This window comes from Nematolebias whitei, chromosome 19 (assembly GCF_014905685.2).
Source record: "Nematolebias whitei isolate Nwh7 chromosome 19, NemWhi1, whole genome shotgun sequence".
NCBI classification, from domain to species: domain Eukaryota; kingdom Metazoa; phylum Chordata; class Actinopteri; order Cyprinodontiformes; family Rivulidae; genus Nematolebias; species Nematolebias whitei.
In genome coordinates, this window is record NC_056516.1 from 35,368,874 (window position 1) to 35,388,615 (window position 19,742).

At 38.2% G+C, this 19,742-nt stretch overlaps 1 protein-coding gene across 1 annotated transcript in view; it reads left to right on the forward strand.

The window, feature by feature from the left end:
* Positions 1-19,742, forward strand: part of LOC119425593 (venom phosphodiesterase 1) — a 46,800-nt gene that overhangs the window by 26,610 nt on the left and 448 nt on the right. Inside the window, exons 12-24 of the mRNA XM_037693125.1 lie at positions 957-1,065; positions 4,525-4,647; positions 5,888-5,919; positions 6,163-6,290; positions 7,296-7,365; positions 7,456-7,543; positions 8,085-8,257; positions 9,922-9,964; positions 10,214-10,368; positions 12,567-12,702; positions 14,172-14,249; positions 14,358-14,490; positions 15,481-15,637. Of these exons, the coding sequence (XP_037549053.1) occupies positions 957-1,065; positions 4,525-4,647; positions 5,888-5,919; positions 6,163-6,290; positions 7,296-7,365; positions 7,456-7,543; positions 8,085-8,257; positions 9,922-9,964; positions 10,214-10,368; positions 12,567-12,702; positions 14,172-14,249; positions 14,358-14,490; positions 15,481-15,637 (1,425 nt within the window). The remainder of the gene's footprint in view (positions 1-956; positions 1,066-4,524; positions 4,648-5,887; positions 5,920-6,162; positions 6,291-7,295; positions 7,366-7,455; positions 7,544-8,084; positions 8,258-9,921; positions 9,965-10,213; positions 10,369-12,566; positions 12,703-14,171; positions 14,250-14,357; positions 14,491-15,480; positions 15,638-19,742) is intronic.

Below are 19,742 nucleotides of genomic sequence, written 5' to 3' on the forward strand. Positions count from 1 at the left end.
ATGGTGGATGACACTTACTCTGGGTGCTTTTGTTAAAAAGGTTTTACTTTCACAACATCCTTGAATTTTGTCTTCCAGGCAATGACTTGTTTAAAAAAAACGTCCCTGCAGTTTTCTAAAGGAAAAGCCTGAGAGGTTGTTTGACCAAGATAATTACTGGATGTGCTTATCCAGATGTGTGCAATCCCTAAAAACTGCAGCAGTTTCCTGTCTCGACATCCATTTTATCATGTCGCATTTCAGTTCAGGGGCAGCTATGGCTGCGTGGTTAGAGCAGTCTTCCTCCAATGGGAGAGTTGGGGGTTCAGTTCCACCAATAGTCACATGCTGAGTGTCCCTGGACACGACACTGAACCCCACATTGTCTCTGATGTGTCCCATCAGTGTATAAATGTGATCTAAAGCACTGATTATTCTTTTGTATAGATCTAATAGAGTGCTGTAAGAATGGTCAAATGAGGGCACAAATTGTGTTGTAAAGCGCTTTGAGTATCTTGATAAGACAGATAGGTGCTACAAGTACAGTCCATTTAGCATTCAATAAAAAGAGAGCCAACTTTAATGAGAAATACATCATGCTGAAATAGAAAATAAAACCTCATTTGATATAGAAGGTAATGTTAAACTCCTTTCATTGGAGGATGGTTAGTGTCTTTGTTTGCCTGGCTCACAAGAGACAGGTTTTGGTTGCATGCATGTAGGTGAATTAGAAGGAAAGTAACTAAATACAGTGTCAGGCTTAATGCTCCTGGCTTCATCCAAGCCTGATACTCACATCTTCTCTCTCCATAAATGCAACCAAAACCCTTTCTCTTGTGAGACAGGAAAACAAAGACCCTAACCACTCTACGATAAAAATAATGTGGGGTTTTCCTATATACACCATCACATTATCTTTCTAATCATGTTCTGTGTGGCCGCAGCTACTGAAACTTTGTTTCACGTGTTTCCCCCAGGTTATTTCATCCATCCAGGCTGTGGACAAGATAATGGGTCAGCTCATGAATGGCCTGAAGCAGATTGACCTCCACCGCTGTCTGAACATCATTATTGTTGCTGATCATGGTAACACAAATCATTCTGGGTGATATAAGTTTCATATGACCCCTGTTGGATGCATTTTTTTTGTTGTTTGTTTTATGGCTGTAAACTGAGACATTAGTCATTTTAGATTTCATATTGTGTTGTCTGAGTACTCTGGTTTCCTCCCACAGTCCAAAACATGCATGTTAGGCTGCCTTCAGGTCTTCTTGCAAAAGAGATCTGTGCTCTGTGGGATTTGCCTGGTTGAATAAAGGTTAACAAATAAAAAGATAAAAACTGTTAGGTGTAAACAGTCCTGGAATTCTGATGTGAGGTTATGTTTGTGAGGATTTCATGTGATATTTTGACATAAGCAGTTTTTCTCATGTTAAAAACAGTTTCCACATTTCCTAAAACTCCCAGAGGAATGTGTATGAGGAGTTTGTGTTTATTTTCAAGTTGCATGTTGAAGGAGCAAAGAGTCTGGAGAAGTCAAGTTCTTGGAAAGTGTTAAGATATTTTTAGACTGGTCCTATGGTTTTGATCTGCTCAAAGACGGGATTATAATGGAATTATGACCCAGTTCTGACTGGGTTAAACTGGGCCAGCAACTCTAAAAAAAGTCTCCCTGGGATTCAATATCTGTCAAGGAATAGAGTTTAATATGCTTGCCACATCACGTAGAAAGGCTTTTGAAGCACCGTCTCATATTTCTTAACACATCAGAACTACATAAGATCCATTGAGATCGCACTTAGTCACACCCCCTCACACACTGACAGGTTGAGCACCCTTTCTGTGAAGGAGGAGTCTAGGACCCTATAAATGAGTAATGACATGGGACATCGGGGCTCTTCCGGGTTTGTGAACGCGTCATAGAACGGAGAGGCCAGCGCTGTAAACTGTAACCTTTTCCTACCTTGATTTAATACAATTGGTAAAACTTAATTGACGTTTCATTGATTTATTGATATTGTGAGTTGCCACTTCTGAGGGAGGTTCGAGCCGGGGGAGAGACGTGGGCTGGAGGGGGTTTCCGGGTCCGGTGACCGCAGCGAGCCAGCTCCCGTTTTTAACGGTTGGTGCCGTGACCCGGATTCAAACTGAAACTTCCATCCATCCATCCATCCATTTTCTTTACCCGCTTATTCCATTTTGGGTCACGGGGGTCGCTGGTGCCCATGTCCAGCAATCACTGTGCGAGGGGCGGGGTACACCCTGGACGGGTCGCAAGTCCATCACAGGGCCACATAGAGACAAACAAGACAAACAACCATTCACTCTCTCACTCACACCTAGGGACAATTTAGAGTTACCAATCAGCCTAACATGCATGTTTTTGGACTGTGGGAGGAAACCGGAGTACCCGGAGAAAACCCACGCATGCACGGAGAGAACATGCAAACTCCACCCAGAAAGGCCCCTGGACCGGGGTTTGAACCAGGGACCTGCTCGCTGAGAGGCAGCAGCTCTACCAGTTGTGCCACCGTGCTGCCCTCAAACTGAAACTTCTGTTTGTTTATTTTTTATTTTTATCCTGATCCTTTTTTATGTTTGTAGCTAAACCTTCTTCATTCTATTGGTCTAAAGCACAAACTTAATTGATTTTTTGAATATTTTGGAGTTGTTTTTCCACCAGCCCTACCAAACACTGACTCAAACTTTGTGCAATCCTAGAAAGTGCTCAGCTTGTGGAAGCAGACTTTTTACAGTGACACAGTTACCATTACATACAGCCAAGTAGTGATGAAGACAGACAGATGATCTCCTGCATGTATTTACTGTATATGGTCAGTGTACAGACTTTTAACATCAGAAAAATACAACCTGAGTAAATACAAAAACACAGTTTTTAAATGATGATTTCATTTATTAAGGGGACAATGTCTATCCAACTTCAATCCATCCAGCCATCTATCCATCATCAGCTTGTTCTGGAGTTGCGTTGTGAGGGCAGCAGCTTGAGCAGGGAGGTCCAGACATCTCTTTCCACAGCCACCTCTTCCAGCTCTTGAGTTCCCCAAGGCCTTCTCAGGCCAACCAAGAGACATAGTTTCTCGAGCATGTTCTTGGTCTTCCCTAGGATTTCCTCCCAATCTGACATCACTGGAGAACCTCATAGGGAGGTGCCCAGGAAGCATGAAACACCTCCACTGACTCTAAAACTGGAGGAGTAGTGGTTCTACTCCGAGTCTTTTCCAGATAACTGAACTTCTCACCCTATCTCTAAGGGAGAGTCCAGCTACCCAGCGGAGGAAACTCATTTCAACTGCCTGAATCTGCAATCTTGTTCTTTCAGTCACTACCCAGAGTTTGTGGGCATAGGTCAGGGTAGGAACGTAGACTGACTGGTGAACATAGAGCCTTGCCTTATAGGTCAGCTTGCTCTTCACCTCAACAGACCGGCACAGAGCCCACAATACTCCTATTCATATTCACCTGGTCCTATGTGACAAAAACAACTCCTCCCTTGTTAAAGCATGAATTAATTATCATTAATGATAATTTTGAAAAGCTGAATTCACTCTCATTAGCTACACCCAAGCCTAATTAGTGTCAGGTCTGTATGAAGCCATTATTCAAAAAGAGCCCTTATCCACAGAGATAATATGGATGGGTGTTGAACACTCAGGAGGGCCAGCCAACCAAACTTATATCATCAACAACTCGTCCAAAAGTTGGCAAAATAGCCTAGAACATGGACTAAAGCCCTGCAGGCCTCACTTGCCTCAAGTAAAGGTCAGCATTCATAATTTAACAATAAGAAAAAAATGTTTTCTGTGGGAGTATTCCAAGAACAAAAACACTATCTCACAAAATCATAGTCTCATGCTCACTAAAAAAACACATGATGTTCCCCTAACATTTGGGAAAGTACTCTGTGGACTTATGAGACAAAAATGGAAGTTTTTGGAATATATGTCCTATTGCATCTGTTTCAAGTCTAACATTACATTCCTAAAACAGAATATCATAACCACAGCCAAATATGGTGGTGGTAGTGTGGTGGTCTGGTGCTGCTGTGCTGCTTCAGGACCTAGATGACTTACCATAAGAGTTGGAACTATCATTTCAGCTCTCTTTTAGAAAGTCCCGAAGGAAAATGTCCAGCCATCAGTTCAAGCCCTAGTTCTATTGAGTTTTACAGCAGGATTATTTGAAGTACAGCAGCAAAATTCCCCCGAAGCCGTGAGAAAGACCCTTTTTGTTGTCCAGTTATGACAAATTCTTGGTCACTGTTGTTGCCATCAAGGTGACACAACCAGTTTTTAGGTTTACAGGGCAATTACTTCTTCACATAAGGCAAGGTTGGTTTAGGTAGCTTTATTTTAGTCATTAAATTTATTTTCCTCCTATGATCAACCTTTCATCTAAAACCAAGGAAAGAAACCACAAAGAAGAATTGCCGATGTGACATTTTCCCTGCTAAATTACTTCCTCAAGTTTCCTTGAAAATAAATCATGATGTCATGTAGATTCATACATCTAAATTCTTGGCAGGTATGGAAGAAACCAGCTGTGACAGGAAGGAAGTCATGGAAGAACTGGTTGGCGATACCAACAATTATGTGGTTACTGAGGGGCCGTTTGGACGCATCAGAGCCAAGAATGAAAACACCATCTGTGAGTAAACATGTAGCAAGCTCATAGATCTTACTGATCACACTAATAATACAATATGAAGCCGGAGTTCTAATCTGCAAGGTTCAAAACAGGTGACTTAATTTGGTAATTGTCACTTTTAAATACAACCAAGAGCCAACAAAGAAAAACCTGAAAGCACCGAGCCCATGCTGCCAAGATTCCCTTGTGGAAAAAAAAAAAAAAAAAACTGAAAAGAACATCTGCTAATTTATTAAGATGAGCACATTTATTATTCTGAACTAAAATTAGCTAACCTAGCTTCTGGGACAAAAATGTACCATCACTCAAAACAAGTTGTTGGTTAATTTTTACTTTCAAATTTATGATTTCAAAAAACAAACTTTACTTCTTTAGGTCTGTTATTTTTATTATTATATGTTCCTATAAAAGGTTATAACCTCTTCTGTAAATAAATGAGAACATGTTGCTCTAGTGTAAAATAACAGAAAAACAGTGTATTTTTAAATGAATTCCTTTCAAGTTGTTCTGATTGCGGTTATACCCAGATACAAGAACCAATGAGAACAGACACTAAGACTCAATGAATTTACCGTGTTTATTTACAAGTGATAAATAATGCAATAAACCAGGCAGAGGACTGAAACCCTGAGGAAAAAAGAGGCAATTAGAGTTCTTATAGTCAAGGGTGATCATGTTATTGCTGATTTTCCTTATGATTTAGGTTGAGGTCAGATGTGGGGAGAACTGACCCAAATGGTCCAGGCAAAGGAGGTGTACGTCTGAGTGATGACACGTGTTAGGCAAGTGGTAGGAAGGTGTGAAGACAGCTGAGGAGAAATCAGGCAACAGGAGAACATCAAGCGAAACTCACTGGAGGCATGGAGAAAACTACAAATCATTAATACTTGGTTTAAGACATGAGAAAAAGGCTAGAACAAGGCTACTATATGCAGGTAATGCTCCAGCGCTGTCTGAATGTCTTCTGCAGCCTTTTATGCTCCTCATGCTCTTGAAGTCGATGATCCACAGGTGTAGCTGATTAGAGTCTGGCTGTGGGTGCAGGAGCTGGCAGAGCAGAACTCCCACTCAAGTACATCATACAATACTAATAAAATACCGTTAACATCTAAAGACATTGTTAAAATATTAAAGTCCAGGATAAAAGTTTTGTTGTGATGTCTAGTTTCATTTGGTTTGATATCAAGTTTATGTCACAGCAATATTTACGTTTTAGTAACAATTTTTTTTTGTTTTCTAGTGGACTCGGAAAGACTTGTATCCAAAATGTCTGTAAGTATTGAATGGATGCTTTTGGTGCTTGCACCTTGGTGTTTACGTGGGGATCAGACTTTAGCTCTCCACCATTCCACAAAATCAATTTTCAGTTACAATACATGTTACATTCAAAACAAATATTGTTAAGCTATGCAACTTATATTAAACTAATCTAACGTGTAAAAATTTAACCCAGTTAATGTTTAAAATTGTGAACGTTTCATAGAAAATCAGTTTCTGTTTTTGTGATGATTTAAGTGCAAGAAGCCAGACCAAAAGATCAAGCCATACCTCAAAGCCAATCTACCCAAACGCCTTCACTTTGCCAGCAGTCGTCGCATTGAAGATGTCAACGTTCTGGTTGAAACTAAATGGCTCTTTGAGAGGTACTCCCTGCATGTACAGTATGCAACATGTATGTCTTGCTAGTGTTTAGTTTATGTCTGTATCCAATAAAGACTGACCCAAATGCAGCGATTTATCATGAGGAAAAAGGCCCAGTACCTCACCCATTTTCAAGTTTTGACATCTTGTTCTGTGACTAACAGATGAGGTCAAGCAGAAATTCCTACGGAGTATATTTGCGGATGACATTGTGATCTGTGGTGAGAACAGGGAACAGGTGGAAGAGAACTTGGAGAGGTGGAGGTATGCACTTGAATGAAGAGGAATGAATGTCAGCTGTAGTAAGACAGAGTACAGGTGTGTGGATGAGAGGAAGGCTGGTGGCTACAAGGAGCAGAGGTCAAAAAAGTGCAGGACTTCAAGTACTTGGGATCAACTGTCCAGGAAAATGGGTAGTGTGATAAAGAGGTGAAGAAGAGAGTCCAGGCAGGATGGAGTGGATGGAGAAAAGTGTCAGGAGTGATTTGAGACAAAAGGGTGTCAGCAAAAATCAAATGACAAGATTACAAGACAGTGGTGAGAAAAGCTATGCTGCATGATCTGGAGACAGTGGCATTGACAAAAAGACAGGAGAAGAAACTGGAAGTATCAGAAATAAAGATGTTGAGGTTCTCCTTAGGAGTGACAAAGGTGGATAAGATTAGGAATGAGATCATCAGAGGTACAGCACAGGTTGAAAACTGGGAGATAAAGTTAGAGAGGCCAGACTGAGATGGTTTGGACATGTCAAGAGGAGGGACAGTGGGTACTGTATATTGGTAGAAGGATGTTAGAAATGCAGTTGCCAGGAAAAGACAAAGAGGAGATATATGGATGCAGTTAGAGAGGACATGGAGGTAGTTGGAGAGAGGACAGTGACATGGAGGAGGAAGAATACTGATAGATAAAAAAAAAAAAAAACATCAGCATAAACTACAAGCCCGTCAGAAATGGTTGTATACTGGCTCTCAAATGAATAACGTTTTTTCCCCATCATTTTTCTACAGAGCTCCAGGATCTCTCACGTTCTGCTCTGGTGGTAATCACGGCTACGACAATGATGTCGAGAGCATGCATGTGAGTGTAAAGTTTTCTCTCACTAATCTGTTACTTTCTCCTTTCTCGTCAGATGAAACCACTTTTTTGTCTTTTCTGTTGTTTTTGCAGGCCATGTTTCTCAGCTACGGACCCAAATTTCATCAAAAAACAACCATTGAACCGTTTTCTAACATTGAGCTGTACAATCTCATGTGTGGTGAGTATTATATTCAATTTTTAAAGAAAACTGTATATATTAAAACTATGTTATTTTACAGATATATAACAAACAACACAGCTTGCACTATTTAGTTCCACTTAACTTCAAGCTCAGGTCCTCCACCAGAGGCCTGGGAGGGTTCTGTTCAGTATAACTGTTCCTAGGACTGCACTCTTCTGGACAGAGATTTCTGAGGTTGTTCCTGGGATCTGTTGGAGCCACTCTTCCATTCTTGGGGTCACAGCACCGAGGGCTCCACTGATGCTTCGACTCCCCTCAACTTCTGTATTTCCTCTTTTAGCTCATAGTATTTCATGATTTTCTCGTACTCTTCCTTCCTTTTGTTACACAGTCACTTACAGAGTCTAAAAAGTGTACAAAACATGGTTTGGTGCAGATTTGATCTTCCCTTGAGATGAAAAGATACAAAACAAGTGCTTGGCAGTCAAGAACAGGAAACTTTCAAATGCCACACAAGAGCAGGGTATAATTAGCCATATTTGTTTTTGCCTACAAGTTTTAACTTGTTCATTCACAGATGTACTAGAGATCTCTCCTGTTGACAACAATGGGACCCATGGCAGCATGAATCACATCCTGAGGAAGCCTTACTACACGCCAACGTCCCCAGCAGAGCAGAGTAGGCCAACGCAGTGCCCGCTGGTCAGCCTAGACCCTGTGGATGACTTGGGATGCTCCTGTCCAGCTCTGGTCAGTGTTATCGCATCTACTTGTTGCCATTTAGATTCATACTAGAGAGGCGTGCAGTTGATAATATTTATTGTGCTTATTGGCATTTAGCTGATTCTGAATGTGATCATAGTGCCAAAACATATTTTTCAGTAAACGAGACAGAGGCAGTTAGTGTTGGATAAAAATATCCTTTATTCATTTTACTTACTCAAGGAAGCCACACTCGAGGACACAAGAAGATATTTAACTGGTTTTACTTGCAAGGGCAAACATTCACCACAGGTTACACGCATGTACAGAAGTTATAAAATGCTATGTGTTGTCATCATTGTATGCTCCCATATTCCCAATTAGTTCTCTGCATTTATGAGATGCACTCAGGTGGAGCAGTGAGCAGCTATGTAAGTGCCTGCGGAGCAATTAGGGATTAGGTGTGTTGCTCAGGAACACCATGACAGGTGGGAATGGCGGGGAGTCGAGCCGCGATTTTCTGGTCACAGGTCGGCTGCCCTGTCTCTTCCCCATCTCTCTCCCCCATTGCTTAGCATTTATCTTATATCCTTGTATACGGTTTTCTTTTTTTTATAATTTATATTATTGCTATTTTTGGGTGTAACTGTGATCTTGGGTACACAATTTTGTTCCACCTTATGTATCGCATGTGTGCAAATGACAATAAAGAACCTTGAACCTTGAATGCAGTTCAGTCATGAGAATCTGCCACGGGCAGCGTGGGAGAATTGCTTTTATAAGCCTACCAGCTCCCGGCTCACAGGCAGACACCGATGACCTCGGCCACCCAGCTGCACATGCAGCTCCTCATTCAGCCCTCTCTCATAGAGGAAAGAAACTCTCCGGTAACTCAAACACATGGTTCGTGGGCAGTTAACATTCTCAGCCGTAGTAGTAAAAAAACATCCATAAACCTTGACTAAAAATCCCATGACTGTTAGCTTTTATTCATGTGCAATAAGGGAGGTGGGCAGAAGATAGTTTGTTTTTGAACGTACTTCTTGGGAAAGTTTATTTCTGTGGGTTACTCGAGGCTCTGACTGACTGTTAAGTCATAACTTCAGGAGAAGTTGTTTTGGAGCTCCTTCACCCAACCAAACTGGCTTCTGATAACAGAAACGTCGGTCTTTCAGTCCCTGTTGCCCTATGGTAAAGTTGTGTCTAAACACCACAGCTAATAACTGATGCTGTTCTGATCAGTAAAGACTGTTGTTGACTTTTTGTGACCTGTTATTTAATTTATGAATAAAATACCTTAAAATGTGCTTACATTAAACTTTTAAAGGTGGCATGAAGTTGATTCTCTTTATGCTCAGTTAAAAAAATATGTTTTTTATACCCAGGATTTGTTTTCTCAGTCTGCTTTAAGATACTGCAACTTAGAAATGAATAATTTTTTCTCACATTTAACATGACTTAGAATAAGAATGTGATGTCTTAGATTTTTATAAGTTTTTAGAGCAATCTTTAAAAAGAATGCCTGATATCCAAGTCTGTGGTTGTGATGAAACTTCATGCTGTCAGAGTGTGAGGATATAAAGGTTTAAAACTTGCATTGTGCTCTGTGTACATTTAGAAATAAAATAATAATAAAAAAACATATTTAACTTGATCTGAACAGCAAAGTGTTTAAATTAAACTCTCTATCTTGAACCTGTGTCTGCTTACAGCCTGAAAACATCAACAGCCGTTTGAATCTAACAGCAGAGCAGAGTGAGTGACATTTTATTTTAACCAATTTTAAAATATGTTTTATGGTAACTATTTGAGTAAGACAATTTGTTTAATTGATATCTAACTCAGTTGTCATGTTTTTACTTTGATTTTCATGAAATAATTAAGCTTTTCGGTTCATTCAGTATCATCTCTTCATAAAAACTTGCTCACAAACGCTGTTTAAACTGTTCTTCGATGTGTGCATTAATGACTTTTACCATGGTGTTTGCTTATATTCCTAACTAGTATCTATGGAGGAGAGGAAACACATGCTGTTTGGTCGTCCTCAAATGCTGCAGCCTGATCGGAGTTACTGCGTCCTCCACCATGAGGGGTTCATCAGCGCCTACAGCCATGAGGTCGTTATGCCTCTGTGGAGCTCCTTCACCATTTCAAAGCCTGTAAGTGTTTTAGGAGGTTAGTGATTCACTAAAAGTATCATTCTTATGTTTGGACGCACCCAATTCACAATAAGGCACGTTTTTGTGGGAAAACTTTGTTAAAATAACAGAAAACCCTCTTCTTGAACTTTCCACTGACCAAATGTGACGCAGATGTGATACATTAAATGTCTATAAGAACAAGAACAAATTGGTCAGCTCGAGAGTTGTGTGCAAATATAAGAGCTGTACCTCATGTTTTCCCATGATTCATGAATATTTGTTAAATTATTAGACAGCTTATAAAATATGTGGAGTAAAAGAGTTTAGCGTATTATGGCATTCATAACTGACATTCATTTTGCGTATATCTTATTTTATATACTGTGTTGGGTGCGGCGCTGGGGACTGGCAGGACCAGTGTGGGCACAGGTCCATTGTTGGGGGCCATAGTGGTGTGACTTTCACCAGTGCTCTTTCTGTGCTGTGATGAGCTCTGGACCCTGATTTGGGCTCCTCGAGTGGATTGTTACTTTGCGGATGTTTACGCATCTGACCTGCGGCTGTTTTCTCTGGAGTTTTTGAGATGGGGGTTGAATTGGACATGGGTCTATGGTTGGTGAGGATTCGAGGATTCCTGGGTCGGGGGTATGTTTCTTGGGTGGAGGTTTGGTTGCAGTGGCCTTAGAGCTCTGTGGTGCATCTAGGGTTGCATTCGGACCCAAAAAATCCAATCCAACCCGGCCCCAGCCCTCAGTTATCACTTGCAAACCCCACATGACCTGACAAATTAATAGTAATTACAGGTCTGAACCCGGAAACAAAACTGACATTTTTAATTAGTTATTAACGGTTGGGGATGCGCGGCTGAATTAAGGTGCAGAAGATTAGAGCTGAGTGGGTGTTTGTCCTTTCAAGGCTGTAAAGAGCATTTAAACCCTGTTTCTGTCTGCATTCTGATTTATTCACGGACCCTGCTCTGACACATGTCCGCTTTGGGATCTCACCTGTTTGGGTCATCGGCCGCGTGCATCTGCTGAGTGCAGCGGCTGAGTGCAGCAGCTGAATGAATGTCCATTTGGACTGATGGGTTGCTTCCTGGCAGTATTGTCCCAACTGAAGCTTATCTGAACTTTTTACCTCCTTCAAGGCCGGTCAGCTCGCGGTGAAATGGCCGCGTGCGGCTGGTGATTGTATGGCAGGCCATGTTATCATATAATTGGATTGTGGTTGATCCTGACCCAATCAAAGCCCGACACCGACCCAACCCGTCCATCCAGCACAATATCATGGACCGGCCTACCCCGAAATGGGGTTGGGCAGGGCCGGGCTCAGGGCTCGGGTTAGAAATGACAACTCTAGGTGCGTGGCCATTCGTTGGAGACGGGTTGGGCGGATCCAGGGTTTAGATACTGATTTTGGGAGGTGTGTCTTTCAATGGTCTGGTTGGAATGGGATCTGGTGGATGTGTGGATGGTTTGAATGAAGCTATATTATTATTATTATTATTATTATTATTATTATTATTATTATTATTATTATTGGTCGGTCTGACACAAGTCTCTCTTGTAAATGAGTCCTCGATGCTCAATGGGAACTAACATGTATAAATAAAGGTTGAATGAATATCTTAGATCCTTATTTACTGTGTCTTGTTACACTTCATATTATTGCTATTGTTGGAGATAACCAGGACCCTGAGTACACAATTTTGTTCCACCTCATGTACCACATGTGATTCAAATGACAGTAAAGAACCTTTACTTGACCTAAAAACACTTAAAATTCTTTCCCAGATACAATCCATACTTTGATTTGTGGACTGATTGCTGTTAAAAGTCTAAAGTAAACCAGAGAAATGTAAATGTTGAAGACTCTCAGGAACACATACTGTAGCTTCATTTTTTTTAAAGAAAAGTCAGTTAAGATGATTTAAAAAAACAGGTAAACATATTTATTTTGCTCTTGGATGCGTAAATCAAGGTCTTGTTATCCATCATTTGTTGGATTGTATATACAAGTTCATTTTGTTCAGTTATTACTTATTAGAAATGTTAATGAAAGTAAACTGCTAAGACCAGAGACAGTCTGGTTGCAGCTTCCCATGTGAAATTGACAATATGTACAATAATTATTTTATAAAAAATACTTTGTAAAATAATAGAAACCAGCCGTTGTTCATAAATCTGGTCTAAATCACACCATTCCCTGCCTTACAGACCAGTTTAGATCCACTGCCACCAGTGACTCCAGACTGCCTGAGGGCTGATGTGAGACTGCCAGCCCTTCAGAGTCCTAGATGTGACGACTATGTCGCTGCTGAGAACTGGACCCAGGCCTTTTTATATCCACCCAGTATGTATCACCATCTGCCCGGTACACACTCTGCTTCACAAGACATAACACCAGGTCAGACTGGTCCATGGGCTTCATGGGCATAAACCAAAAACAGTTTTACTTTTTTATTCCATTTTTAACTTGAAAACCTCACTTTTCTTTCCTCACAACAACATTTGATAAAATATTACAGTAAAACTACCTGGTCAAGAAATAATACCACCACGGAGCATCATAGGATTTTCTCTATACTGTATGTAGATTTTTTTTTTTTTATTTATTTAACTGAAATTATTTTGGTATCTTCAATTTATCATTTAACCTACATGAACTTATCAAAATTCATGCTCAGTAGTGAAAGTAAAACATCTAACAAAGTTAAGTCAGATCATCTGGACGGTTTCTTTGAGTTGAAACGTGTCGTCATTCATCCAAAGGACTTCATCAGTCCGAGGAGCCACAACAAACTCAGTCCCACAAGCAGCACTCTCATATACTGAGCCAACCAGTTTGATGGTGATAAGATTGGTTTTGGAGTCCACCCTCTCCCCCGTCGACTCCTCTGAGGCAGCCATGGCTAAAGTGATTCAAAATATCAAAGTTCACGCTCAATAATCCAGGTAGAAAATCCAACAAATTTAAGCCACATCCTCTACAGTTTCTTTGTGATAAAACATTTCGTCCTATCCTCGATGGGGGAAAGGGGAGACTCCAGAAACCATCTTTATCGCCATCAAACTGGTTGGTCCACTATGTGAATGTGCTGCTAATGGGACTGAGTTTGTTGCGGCTCCTCAGACTGATGAAGTCCTTTGGATGAAGTACAAACATTTCAACACAAAACCATCCAGAGGATCTACATGAACTTACTTTACCAAAAAAAAAAAAAAAAAAAAACCTGAACAGAGGATCAACTTATTTTTATTTTATTTTAGTTCAATTGTCTTCTAAAACCTGAGAGTTTGGTGTAGCAGCAGTTTTATCACACTGTTTAAAACGTGATAAACTTAAAGTTGTGGTGAAATGACCCAAATGTACAGTATAGGCTTAGATTCAGAGGCTATGATTAGCATCACCATGGTTATGAAACCAAAACTAAACAAATAACATTGAAGACCTGCTGCGATAATAAATGATGAATGCTCAACAGGTAATAGGATCTGACAGAAAGCACGTACGGTAAATACCAGGGACCATTTATTGTCTACTGAGGTGAGAGAATGACAAGGTAGAAATCAGGTAAGATGACTAACAAAGAGCAGGTGTGCTGCTAAACTGACAGACTGTGCAGCTTGAATCCAGAGGTTGAGCGGGGGATACTAGAACAAAATGAAGGTTTGGGTACAACACTAAAAGAACGACCATGACCTTTAAATTTCAGGAGTAAATGGCTATATGAAATCATCTATTGATTTTAAAATGAGCAGTAAGATTTATGCAACATTCGATCATTTGAAATATTAACGTCTGTTTGTGTATTTTTACAGATCTAAATGTAACAGCAGACCAGCAGTTTGATGCTTTACTCGTGAGTAATGTAGTCCCGATGTACCCAGAGTTCAGAAGTAAGTTACAGTTTGACACCACTACAAACCCCGAAGCACATCTGAATGATACATTCTTCTTTTTTTAGTTTAATTTTTTCACTTTGTTTTCTTTGTCTACCTTTTCAGAGATCTGGGATTATTTCCACAAAACTTTGCTAAAGAAATATGCCTCTGTATACAATGGCATCAACGTGGTGACTGGTCCTGCCTTTGATTACAACTATGATGGCCGATACGACACTCAAGAACAAATACAACAGTGAGATTTTTTTTTACAGTGTTAATTTAATATTACAAACATTTTTAATGCTTTATCAAATTTAACATGAGCAAATATCTTAAATAATTACAAATGTCATAGTGGGTGATAAAAATATTTGCAAAATAGATCTTTTTAGAATATTCTTCAAACAAGACTGACAAATTTCCTGTAGTTTTTTCTTTGCTCTATCCACACCGTAGCAGCATCAGAAATCAGAAAATCCTATTTATTCAAATTTTGCTCTCAGAAAGAGATCACGTTGTAAAAAAATATGTAATTTTTACTAAATAAAAATGGCAGCTAGGTTGCCAGAGAAATGCTGTAAAAATTACTATGAACATGTAAATAGTTTTACAGAGTAAGCTGTAAATTCATCAGTTTTATGAAGTAAAATTTACATATTAGTTTGTAAACATCCACATTTTCACTGTACTTATTACAAGTATTTTATGTAAAAAAAATACATTAAAAATAACATATTTTACAGAATAATTTATGGATAAATACATCTAAAACATGTAAATTTAACATTTTTATCATCTACAAATGCCAGTTTTTACTGTAATTTAAAAAAATTTATGCTAATTCATCAATTAAAAAATTTTACATTTACTTGTTTTTAATGTACCTATGATGTACAGTAGTAGTACATTTTATGTACTACAGAGATGTTCTGTTTAGGATTTTATGGTATTTTACTGACAGCTTTTTAATGTAATTTTTACAGACTTTTTTTTACAGTGCAGAAAACAAGTGGGCGCAAATATTCTGTAACAAAGTCCTTTGACAATTGTTGCATTTGCCACCATGTTTCATTGTATATCCACAGGAATTAATTTAAAATGTGAACTACAGGAAAAAAGTCTTGTGACTCAAATTTTCTCAGTAATTCTCAGGATTACCTGGAGTTTAGACGGTCAGGTTCACTGTGTGTGAAGCTGGGGTCATGTATTCTCAGAACTTGAAGTCTTTTCTCTGTAATTTTAGGTTTGTGCCCAACACAAACATTTCCATACCCACACATTACTTCATTGTGCTGACCAGCTGCAAGAATCCAGGTCAGTCAGTCAGTGCGTGCAGTGGCGAGCTGCAGACCGCGTGCTTCCTGATCCCCCACAGAGCTGATAACATGGAAAGTTGCAAAGTAAGTTATAAAAAAACAGCAACTTGGGTGAGCCTTGATCTTTATTCTTGCTTGTTTCCGTTGTCAGCAAGCCGCTGGGCCAGAGAAAGTGGAACAGAAACATCCCTATTCAAAGGAATTCCACAAAACAAAAAGCAATTTTTGTTTTGTTTTCATGTTCAGGGTTTTCTGGAAATCCCTCAGGGGAGTGAAGTGAACACGGAACAAAATCAGATATTTTGTGAAAAACTAAAGGTTTTTCATTTCTTCCAGCGTAGCCCTGAACAGAACAACGGTCGTCTTTGTTGTCTGGTCCTCGTCAGGTTTTATCGTGTACCGAAACCTAAGCAGGAGTGAAACCTGAAGACAACAACATTGTTACTTGCAGGATCAGATTGTTTCACATGAAACAGCTTTAAAAAGTCGTTTTTTTTTTTTATGTAAAAGTCTGGTTTAAGTAGATGAGTTAATACAGCTGATAAATCCTTTTCTGACAGCTGTCCATCTTAAACTTCTAGCAAAACTAGGGGGAGTGGTGGCGCAGAGGCTAGAGAGGGTGGGCCTGTGATCGGAGCGTCGCCATTCAACTCCCCGTACCGTCAACATCAAAATGTGGGTGGAAAAGGTGAAACACCCACACCTGTCTGCACCCACATTTGCCCCACTCTGGGCCCTTGAGCAAGGCCCTTAACCTTCCCAGCTGCTCCTCAGACACCTTGGATGGCAGCCCTCTGCTTCACATGTGCATGTGCTTTGGGAAAAATGCAGATAATTAATTTCCCCATTTGAGATTAATAGAGTACAATTTCAAAAAATCAGAAAAATAATAAATAATAATAATAATAATATTGAAGTTATCAAGTTTTTTATTATACCGTACCATTTTATTTATAGAGCACGTAAAACAGCGACAAGGCTAACCAAAGTGCTGTACAGACAGAACAACAGGTAACACACGAAGCAACATACAAAATGAAGCAAATCAGAATATAGACATAAAAACGATGCAGAATTATAAAATTATATAATATAACATTATAAAAATTATAAAGTTTAAAGCGTATTCATTTTTTTTAAACAAAACAATTCTGTATACAAAAAGAAATACAATCACAAATAAAATGAAAGGCAGCAGAAAGAAGAAAAATCTTATATCTGCCCCTTTTTCCAAAAAAAATAATTCAAACTATAATATTTTTCACATAAAAGCAAAATAACTCCTTCTCTAGCAACAATTCATACAAATACACATTAAGCTATTTCATATTTTTTTTAACAAACCAACTTTGATCATTCTCTTAAACATAAACATTGATCTGGCATTTTTAACATCACTCGCCAGATTATTCCATAATCTAATTCCTTGGATTGAAGTAGACCGTCCCTTCAAACTAGTTCGAAATTTAGGTTTCCCAAATATCTTTATCCCCTTAAGATTATAAAAACTCTCTATTTTAACAACATTTAATTAGATATTTAAAGGTAATGTGTTATTACGAGCCCTATACATAACTGATAAAATACTATAATCTACCAAATCATGGAACTTGAATAACTTCAGTTGATCAAATAAAGTACTTGCGAGCCCTATACATAACTGATAAAATACTATAATCTACCAAATCATGGAACTTGAATAACTTCAGTTGATCAAATAAAGTACTTGATGGGTGACTGACATGCTTCCTGGTAATAATTGTTAAAGCTCTTTTCTGTAAAACAAAAGAATAGGATTTGTAATTGTTTTGCACACTTTCCCCTAAACATCAATATTATAGATTGTGTGAAACGATTATTGCGTTATACAACAAATACAGAGCTTTGTCATTTAATACCTCCCTTACTTTGCACAGTACTGCAAGATTTAGCTATTTTTATTCTTACAGAATTTATGTGATGTTTCCATGTCAGCTTTTTTTCAATGATAACACCCAAAAACTTCACCTCACTAACTCTACAAATCTCAACACCCTCGACTCTAAATGGAACATCGACAGTTAATATCACGTAGTTAGTTTTATCTAAGTTTAATGATAATTTATTAAGTTTAAACCAAGTTTGTATTTTTACAAATTCCAACATCCATTCTATATCTTTACCCCAACAAAAAAAAAAAGTGGTATCATCTGCAAATAGAATGCATTTAAGGAGTTCTGACACATTTACCAAGTCATTCACATATAAAATAAATTACTTTGGTCCAAGTACAGAACCTTGAGGAACTCCACTTGTGATATCACAGAGGTCAGATCTTAACATCATTTATTTGTACAAACTGTTTCCTATTTTTCAAATAGCTAGATATCTTGTCCATTCCAGAAACAAAGGAAATAAATAAAAATACATAATGTATAATGTTTAGTTATTGTCAACACTACAACTTGTCTGAATTTGAGGTTTAGAAAAAGAAAATTAACACAAGCAAAGAAATGCCAAATTTTTAAAGACTTGGAGAACAGCTGTGAAAAAAAATCTAAAATAAATAAATAAACATAAAATAACTAAACAAAACTTAATTTAAAAAATATCTCCAAAAGTGCTTCAAAATACAAGTTATTATCTGTAACCATAAAAGGACTGAAAAACATTTTCTGTCCAGTTTTAAAGGCAAATATATATTTTAAGACCACCAAATTAAATGGTTCAAAGACAAAACCTTTTCTTACCGCTTTAAAATGAATAATGTGTTTAAATTGGGGTGTTTAAAATTTTAGATAAATTAAAAGAACATAAATTGTTTACTTTTAGCTTTAAGACATAAATACACAAATACAAGTACACATGTTCTACAACCTTTTGTCCTAAATGAGTATTTTGTCTTACGTAGCTGAAAGTTGTACTAAGTAAAATCAGATAAGCAGAACACTTTGTTTTGGTGCATAGTGGCATTTGCTTCAAGAACTTGAACATGTACAAGTACTGGTACTAAAGTTTCTAAATAAACAAAGTATGAATGTTGTTACTCCCCGTTGTGTATGAAAGCAGAAAAGACATGAAGTATTCACGCTATTGTGATCCATTTTTCTTCCGTACATTTTTCAGTGCGGTTCTCGTCCCGCAGTTTTCGAGCTATTTCAACAAATCATGAATCAAAACGTTCAGCTCTTTCAGGACAATCATGATATGACTTTTGGTATTGGTGCAACTTTAGCTTTTTGAAATATTTAGCCTTTTCTGCCATTTTTTTCCTCAGAAACTGAATCGATCTCATTTTACATCCTTCACCTCTTTAGATCTGTTTAAAGCCTTTTACTGCTCCTTTCACATTTTGTTCTGGTTCAGCTTCTTTCAGCTTCCTTGTGCAAATGTAAACTTTTTTCAGCTACTTTCAGCGAATTTTAGCTGTTTTTTCAGCTGTTTGGTACTTCTTTCAGAGTCTTTCAGCTAACTACAACATTTTTGTGCTTCTTCTAACTTCTGTTAGTTTCAGCTTATGCTCCTTTCAGCTTATTTCTGCAAGTTTCAGCTTTTTCTATTTCAGCTACTATTTAGCTGTTTTAATGCTAATTTTAGCATCCTCACCCGATTCCACATTTTTTGCACCTATTTAGACTTTTTTCAGACTAATTCAGCAGAACTGTACTTTTTCCACTTCCTTCTGGTAATTTAAGCTTCTTTCTACCTCTTTAGCTACTTTTCATCAGTTTTTTTTGTTGTTGTTTTTGTTGTTGTTGTTGCTAATTTCAGCTTTTTTCAGATAATTTCCACCTTTTTCTGCTTGTTTCTTCTTCTTTCAGTCTAAATGGGCAAACTTGTGTTCTTTCTTTATTTTAAAGTTGTTCTACCATTTCAGCTAGTATTTTTTTTAAGTATTTTTTAGATAATTTCAGCTGTTTTCAGATAAATGTGTTTTTTGCTTTTTGGGGGGAGGAATTTATGCTACTTTGAGCATAATTCACTTTTTAATGTTAATTTCAGCTTGTTCCTGCTTTTTTCTGCCAGTTTCAACTTTGTCTGCACTTTATGCCACTATTTAGTTGTTTTAAGCTAATTTTAGCATTTTCAGCTAATTGCACTTTTTTTTTAGCTCATTCCAGCTCTTTCCATTTCCTTCTGGTAGTTTAAGCTTCTTTCTGCCTTTTCAGCTTCTTTTCAGCTATTTTGGGGGCTAATTTCAGCTATTTAA